Genomic DNA, 8,547 nt, shown 5'->3' with positions numbered 1-8,547 from the left:
CGGGCTTGGCCCGGCTCGGCTCGTGAGCTCGAGCTTGGCCTTCCTTAGTCTATGAAAAGATTCATTTTTTGGGTATCCTCAAGTCATGAATAGATTATGATGACATATAGGTGACAACAAACTAACACCACTAAATTAAAAAGGCATAGTTACTTGGATTCTGATGGTTCATACATATATTGCACAATAAAATGAGAGTTTGTTGCTCTTTGATTTCCCACAATCGTTCGAACCATGATCCCATTGTATGTGATTTGCGTATGTGTGATTGTAAACAGAGTTGCAAGAACAAGAATACTAGAAAAAGCTTTGGATTAAGGGAGGAGGGGGCACCCCATGATGGGGCTTAGTGATGGATTGACCACTATGAGACACCGCCGCAAGTGGTTCTATCACTTGCGAGTGATGGAATTTTGGTGAAGGCGATCACGACTGTGATGGAGCATTTATTTAAATTTTTTATTTTTGTTTTTAACTTTCTATTATTTTTGTTTTAATTGAAAAGAAAAAAGAAAATAAATTAAATAATAGATAAAAACGACTCACCCCTCCCCCAAACCAGTCTTCCTCTTCCCACCCACAACAGCCGAGACTGCCTCCATCCACGATCGTCGATGATCACGTTTATTGTGACTGTTCTGCCCCTCTTCGGTGTCCCCCCCAACGATCTCTATGTTATATAAAACACCAACTTATATAAAGTATATTTGTATATTATAAGTTGGTGTTGTATATAATATAACGTATAGGGTTATAACTATTGGCGGGTCAACAACCCTTAGTTAAAATATTTCTTTCGGGTTCTAATTGATTTTAAAGCGAGGCGCAAACCTGTTCCATTTGAAATCGATTCCACACGTGTAATCCAAACATATAATAATTCGGTGGGCCGGACTGGGCCCTAATGGGTTTGACACACTCTGGTTTTTTGGGTTACCGTGTCAGGTCACCAGGGCCCAAACCAGTTTTTTTTTACACCTCTAGGGGGGTGAGGTTGTGAATACTCTAAAGCAACCATAAAAATTAAACTCAATTCTAAAACAAACAAGTGGTTACAATGTTTGTTATCCATACTAGTTATCCAAAAGACATTCAATAGAGCATACACTAGAATTACCCAACAAACCCTTATATATGCAATCCAGCCCATAAGCCCAACCTACTTCACCAAAACTACACTCGAAAGTGTAGCCCTGTAGGCCAGTTTCCTAACCCAACCCAGCACTCCACACCACATTCATGATAAGACTAATAATATTTAGAAAATAGATCATGTTGGATGTCTTTCTCTGATCTATCCAGCCTAAAGTATAAACGAACTCCACAGTAGATCCAAGAGGCTCATTACAGTATAATGTCCCAGTAGTTAGTGTAAAGTTGTTAACGTTAGAAACTGTATGTGATACGAAGCCGTGTGTTGATCTAGAAGTAGTGCACGGACGAAGAAAATTTTCCCATGGAGGTCGGAATGTTTTGGTGTTCGAATGTCTATCTAGAAGGATTTGTTGTTGGGTCGGGTCATTGAAATTTTTCTACCGGGTTGGATTGGGTAATGGAATTGGGGTCACCAAATTATTTTGTGTTATTATGTGTAAATCTCAAGGTTTGGATCAATTTATTTTGAGTAAATTACAAAACTCGTCCGTTATGTTGACACCAGATTGCAAAGTGTGTCCTTTGTCTTCAAAAACTACAAAAACGTAGTAGATGTTTGCAAACCCTTGCACATTACGTCCTTTAGCCATAACTCAGTTAGTTTTCATGGTTAAATCTGACCAAGTAGACCCGACATAAGGGTATTTTAGTCATTTTACCCTAGACACTTAAATAAATAATAAAAAAAAACCCATTTTCTCCCGTCTCTTCCAAATCTCACTCTTCTTCCTCAACCCTCTCTATCTCTCTGTAGAATCTGGGGCACCACCGCCATTACACCACCGCTGCCATCACATCACCACCACCCAAAGCTCGTCCGCCATCGCACCACCGCCATCCCGTTCTCTTCCCCTGCACAAACGACGGCACAGCAGTCAACGACAACCCCAAATTCCTTTTCGTTTTCCCACACAAACTCTCACTTTCAAAAACCCTAATAATCCAATCTCACCACACACTCACTCACGCACATGAATGCCAATAATCGAGCATACATTTCAGGTATTGTTGGCCGTAATTCCCATATTTGGATAATTGTTTTCGATTTTGAAACCGAAGCTTCCATATAAGGAAACCTTTGTTGTTTTTTTTTTTGATGTAATCATCTATTAATATCATAATTTGATATGTTTTAGGTATTGTTGGCCGTAATTCGCATATTTGGATAATTACTGGTTAAATGCAATGCTTATCAATTACCGAAAGTTTCTATAATAGCATAGCTTTTCTAGGGTTTTGTAATAAGACTCCTACTAAATATAGTAATTTACCTATCACAAGGCTATGTTTACATAGATAAAATTCTCAGTTAAGACATCAAGCTAGCAATGAAGGTCTAGTTAAAACTGATGTTAAAGTTGTTAAGTGACGAATATCACTACATCTACGAATATAAGTACGTCTTGATAATAATTAACTTTCTTAGATATATTTGACCATGTGATTTGATTTGAACTTATTGCTAGTACGATTATGAAGTTTGAACTTAATGAGTTTGTACATTCTCCAATTTTAGGTATATTTTTGTCCTTACGCAAAACGATAAGCAAAATAATTATGTATTTGGTCATATATATAACTCATAAAACGATTTCTTGTGTTCATTAATAAACATGTTTTGTATTTTTATCATTCCTTTTTCGAACCCAACATCTTTTGAAGGAATAAAAAAAGCATCAAACCACTCCACTTAGTCATACATACACACACCAATCGAACTTCTTTTTGTTTTTTTAGCAACCTCACCTACTCCCTCTCTCTAATAAGGTTTTGTATTAGTAAGGTAATCAAATTTCTGTCAATTCATATAGATTTTGTCCAAAAAATAATAAATTTTTCAATACAGGAACCAAAAATATCAAAAACTGAAAATGAGTAAATAACACAAACCAAAAACCGTTCCGATTATGGCAATACAGTACTAGTTCGGTATCGGTAGTCGGTATCGGTAGTGTAAAAATACTGTAAAATATCAAAAACGACTTGTAAAAAAACAAAGCCATAAAAACGAATATTGGTATTAGTATCGATGTTGTTCAATCAGTATCGGTTTATTTCGGTACGATACCGGTAAACGGTTTTATACGATTTCAATAAAATTTAGAGTTAATTACATAGTTAGTCCTTGTGATTCGCACAAAATAACATAGTTAGGTATTAATAGTAAAAAGTCACTTTCTAGGGTATTAACTTCTTGGGTATTAATATAGTTAGTCCCTGTGGTTTGTACGAAATAACATACTTAGGTACTAATAGAATGTGATTTTAAACCTACAAATAACTTTAATACCTCCAAGCGTTACAAAATGAAAAGTTAATACCCTAGAATGTGATTTTAAACTGTTAGTACCTAAGTATGTTACTTTGTGCAAACCACAGGGACCAATTATGTAATTAACTCTAAAATTTATATTCGTAATGTTAAAAAAATTATGTATTTGTTTTTTTTTAAGTTAATTAAAGAACATCGGTAGAGAAAAAATCAATTTAAATGATCAATAAAATATAATTTAAAAAATGCTAATTACCAAACATAAAACATTTTTTTCTCTAAAACTGGTGCTGATTTAACCAAAAAAAAATAGGCGAATTAGAAATAAATAATCTCACCTAACTCAATTTGGACGATAATAATCCCAAATCAGTTATTGACCGATAATAATCCGAACTAGTCAATTTTTTTTTAAATAGTCCGCCGTTAAAATAGCTAAACGAAGTTAAGTTTTTTTTTTTCCGAATTACAAACCGATGTTATAAGGCTTTTGATCAAAACGAGAATACGAGTCGATTGATGTAAAACTTACCGCGAAATTATATTTATGGAGTCCTTATAAAATTTAATATATCGGCTCAACTAATTTTTTAAAAAACATTGGGGTCCGGGGACCCCGACCCGCTCTATGTGGTTCTGCCCCTGACTGAGGGGGTTTTGGCCGTTTTTCCCTAAAAAAAAACGCCCCTTCACGCCATGATCACCACCCCCTGACTTTTTTTAAATAAAAATCACTCGGGCGTTTGATTTAAAACGCCTAAAATTCACAGATTTTGATCATTTGACCGTTTGGGTCCAACGGTAATAAAAAATAATAATTTTTTCTTTAATTTTAATCCATTTTTTACCTATAAAAACCCCACTTTCAACTCCCTTTTTTATAAACTTTTTCCCCCTACAAGACATACGAGACCTCAGCCATAGGCGTTCAGAGACAATGCAAGAAAGAAACGCCGAAAACAAAAAAAATTACCGCTCTATAAGAATCGAGACAAATGGAGAAAGACATAGATTTTTTGTCTATCGATCGTTAACCTCGAAGGAGATGCGTTGATACTAGCGCAAACGCGTCGGCAACAAATCCATAACAAATACGGACTTTAGATTTTGTGTTTTTTAGCATTTTGTCGGTTTTTTTTATTTTTAGTAATGAAATTTTTTTTATTTAATAAAATATCATTAGTTTTAATTTAAAAAAAAAACAAAAAGAAATGGGCAATCATTGAATGAGACATTATTGGACATTATACCATTACACCCATTTTAAACTAATGCTTCATAATGCCTTAATGTTGACTGCACTGTCACGTGTCGCTTCATGCTCAAAGGAAGACATTAGTTTCAAGCCCCACTATACATGGTATAAACTTATGAGTTGTTGAAAAATATAAAATTTTTATATTTCTCATAAAGAGACTCCTGCAAAGCAAATTTATAGTTGTTTAAACCGCTGTTAGTTTTGTCTTTAACATATACTTGTTTGGCAAAAAGGACTTTGTTTTGGCTTTGGTTAGAGCCTCTAGGGTTGCAAACGAACCGAATGAACACGAACAAGACTTTGTTCGTGTTTGTTTGTTAAGGAAGTATATGTATTTATGAACTACCGAACGAGATTTTATGTTCGTGTTCGTTCGTTAAGGAAATGAAAGTGTTCGATTGTTAATCGTGTTGCACTAAACTAGACACAACTCTGCACGATAACTTTACACATCGATGATTAATTATAGTGTAACCTCCTTATAGATTTTTAACCATAAAAGGATATAACCTTCTACCAATTGAACGTTCTACCAATTGCTGACGAACTTGGTGATAAGATAGTTATGAGAATCTACATGTTAAACGTAAATGCCTAAGAAACATATATATAATGGTTTGTTTTTTTATATTATGCTCTATATCGTTTAGAAATGGCATATTACAACAAATTATTAAAAAAATGTTGTAAGCAATATATTGTATTGAAGAAAGTAAAGGTCTACGTAAATTAATGCAAAACACAAAAATGGTTGCATATGTAAAAAAAAAATAAAAAAAAAATAGGGATATAGCAGACTATATGTTATGAATGAGCTATACTAGGCAATAGAGTATGAGGGTTCTGATAATGGTGGTACGCCGCCCCCTCCTCTTTCAAACGTGATCCACGCTGACCACAGACCACATTCTAAATTTTGAGGCATTTGATTGGTGATGTCGGATGGTAGTGTGGCGACGTGATGCCACGTAAGTGACGCGTTGACACACTTTATTTTCACCTCCAACCGACCAAAGGGATGTTTTGGAAAAGCTTTGTTTAGTGATTGTTTAATCATTATTTTTTTAATATGCATTTGTTTATTGCTTAAACATGTAACTAATATTAGAAAAACATTTACTACTAAAAAACAATTATTTTTTAATATGTATTTGTTTATTACTTAAACATCGTAGATAGGATTTGTACAAAAGTAGTAATATACTAAACGTTCACTGGCACCCTCACGACCCGTTCAAGATGTGACCATCTTGTTAACAGTTGCGAACTAGAACTTGATGCGGAAACATAAACTAAAAACTCGATTGATAATTTGCACGCCTCCATGAAGAGCTTGTCTCCCTCCCAATCAGACAACGATGATGATAAATCCATATTATTTAGAGGGTGATATTTTTTTTGGTAGAATAGATTTACGTGGGTGTATGAAATGAAGATTATGTAGTGTGATTTTTGGTATGAATGGAATGATGTTTAAAAGAAAAGAATTGATATTTTGATAATACTTCTTATGGTTTCTAACGGTAGGGGTTGATCCACATAATAAGACCACTTAATTAATTAATCATTTGATTTATCTTTTATATAACGATATTAAAACCAAATATCTTGAAATAAAATCATGATGAGCCCACCATTATAAATTTATAAGTATTATGCAAGAGACCAATAATACGACCACATGAATTTCGTGCTAGCGGTTTGCAACCAAGGTATACATTTGGCAAAAATTCTTACTAAAAATATGTTACGATCTAAAAGTATACATCTATATGAACATGTTCCATTATGAACGGTAACAGGTGCCTTGGAATAACCTCTTTCTTCAATTCATAAAAAAGAATATTATATTTCTTAGTGTTCAATCCCACAAAACATTACATTTTTAACTTATAAAAACAAGTTTTTTTTTTTTTTTTTTTGAAAATAGACATTAAAACACACCTCCAACCCAAACCAAATGGGTAAAAGGCTAATACAAAACAACCCTCCGACCCAAACGGGCAAAGGGAAAAAACTACAACATATACATCGGAATCACTCTATCCAACTAATATATTTACATGACGATCTATTTTAGTCCACCCAAAGTCTTTCGACTTAATCTCTATCACAATTTCTTGCGGACTTCGCCTGATCTGACTGAAAACCAACTCGTTTCTGCCTTTCCACATACACCACCAAGAAATAATTACCAGCCCAAGGATCTTCTTCTTCATAAAGTACTTATAAAAACAAGTAAGCTAGAATATATGAATTATTAATAATTAATAAATGTTAATATGTTATGACAATCACATATAGTACATATGATAATATTGTTTGTATACTATAAGATACAAGTACTTACATGGATTCTAAAACAAAGAATAAAAAAACTATCAACATGCCCAACATTTTTTTCGTATCCATCCGTCCATTTTTATTATCTTTTAAAACTCTACTATTAAAAAAAATGAATACGTAGGCCAATCACTTTTCCTTATTTAAACCAACATCATCATTTTGTGCTTAAATAAGATTGAAATCCACTCATTTTCTTATTAACTCTATATTCCACCATTCAACAACATTTTTTTTTTTGTTGCTTGCATCCACAACTATCATAGAACAACACCCAACATGCAGAATGCAGCTCAAGAAATTCTATTATCATCTTCCTCCACCACTAACATCCCTAAAAAACACTCAAAAAAACCCCATAAGCGAAACAAATGCGACGAGCCAAAAAACCGACATGAAAAAGGACGCAACGATGGTGTTGGTAGTGGCGAACATCATCCAACATACCGTGGTGTACGAATGAGGAGTTGGGGAAAATGGGTGTCTGAAATTCGCGAACCAAGAAAGAAATCAAGGATATGGCTAGGAACATTCTCAACCGCGGAGATGGCAGCTCGAGCTCATGATGTGGCTGCAATAGCAATAAAAGGTCGTTCCGCTTTCCTCAATTTCCCGGACATGGTGCATCTACTTCCACAGCCAACCTCCACATCTCCTAAAGACATTCAAGAAGCCGCGGCTAAGGCTGCAGCCTCATGTGGCTGTGATAAAGCCAAACCACCTAGCCAGGACACACTCTCGCACTCGAGTTCTTCAAACCCTAATTTATTATCATCAGATAATACTCAGGAATCAGTGGCATCACAATCTATGGAAGATGATGATGCTTTCTTTCACTTGCCAGATCTTTGTTTAATTAACTATCCTTCATTATGGCAGCTAGTTGAAGAAGTTGACAGTGGCTTTTGGCTTGAAGCTGAAGAGCCGTTTCTTGGGTAAATTTCACCAAGATGGTAAAAATGAATTGTGTAATATTGCCACCAATTATTAGATATTGGTACAACATTGATCATATATCAATGTATATGAGATGGCCAACCACTATAAGAAAACTAGTATGTATAACTGTATAAGTGCACTAAATTTCTTGACAAATTGCAATAATTATCTTCTAAACTTTTAAAAGGTAAAATAGAAGTTTTTATTTGTTCAAAGACATGCAAAACTATCAATGATTGATCTTTGATCCCACCCCTTCTAATAGCTCCAAACTATTGGTGCCATATTGTCATGGAATCCTCTTTGAGCCCCACGCAAGGACAAGCCATTTCGTCCCGCTTATGAATAGTGGTCGTTGGTTTATCAGTGGTACGACAGTGAAATCACATAGACTGAAATCGCAATTTTTAAAACTAATGGACTGAAATAGTGATTTTTGACAAACCACAGGGACAGAAACAGTAATTAACTCTTTCTTTTATTATATAGTATAGACATGTTAAGAACACCTGTACTGGAGGGGGTTTTGGGCGTTTTTTTCCTAAAAAACGCCCATCCACGTCATGACCACTGCCCCCTG

The 8,547-nt window shown here is 34.6% G+C and overlaps 1 protein-coding gene across 1 annotated transcript; it reads left to right on the top strand.

The window, feature by feature from the left end:
* The first annotated feature begins 7,244 nt into the window (after positions 1-7,244).
* On the top strand, positions 7,245-8,153 carry LOC110903507 (ethylene-responsive transcription factor ERF038). The gene has a single exon (XM_022149402.2). It carries the CDS (start codon positions 7,308-7,310, stop codon positions 7,965-7,967), a length of 660 nt encoding a protein of 219 aa, XP_022005094.1. The 5' UTR covers positions 7,245-7,307; the 3' UTR covers positions 7,968-8,153.
* The last annotated feature ends 394 nt before the right edge of the window (positions 8,154-8,547 follow it).

Source organism: Helianthus annuus, chromosome 13 (genome assembly GCF_002127325.2).
Source record: "Helianthus annuus cultivar XRQ/B chromosome 13, HanXRQr2.0-SUNRISE, whole genome shotgun sequence".
Classification (NCBI taxonomy): domain Eukaryota; kingdom Viridiplantae; phylum Streptophyta; class Magnoliopsida; order Asterales; family Asteraceae; genus Helianthus; species Helianthus annuus.
The sequence above is the reverse complement of the archived record's forward strand: the minus strand, read 5'-3'. Positions and strand labels throughout refer to the sequence as shown.

What these genes read in the sequence shown, in the direction of transcription:
- LOC110903507 (XM_022149402.2), top strand. Translation starts at nt 7,308, where the DNA reads ATGCAGAATGCAGCTCAAGAAATTCTATTATCATCTTCCTCCACCACT.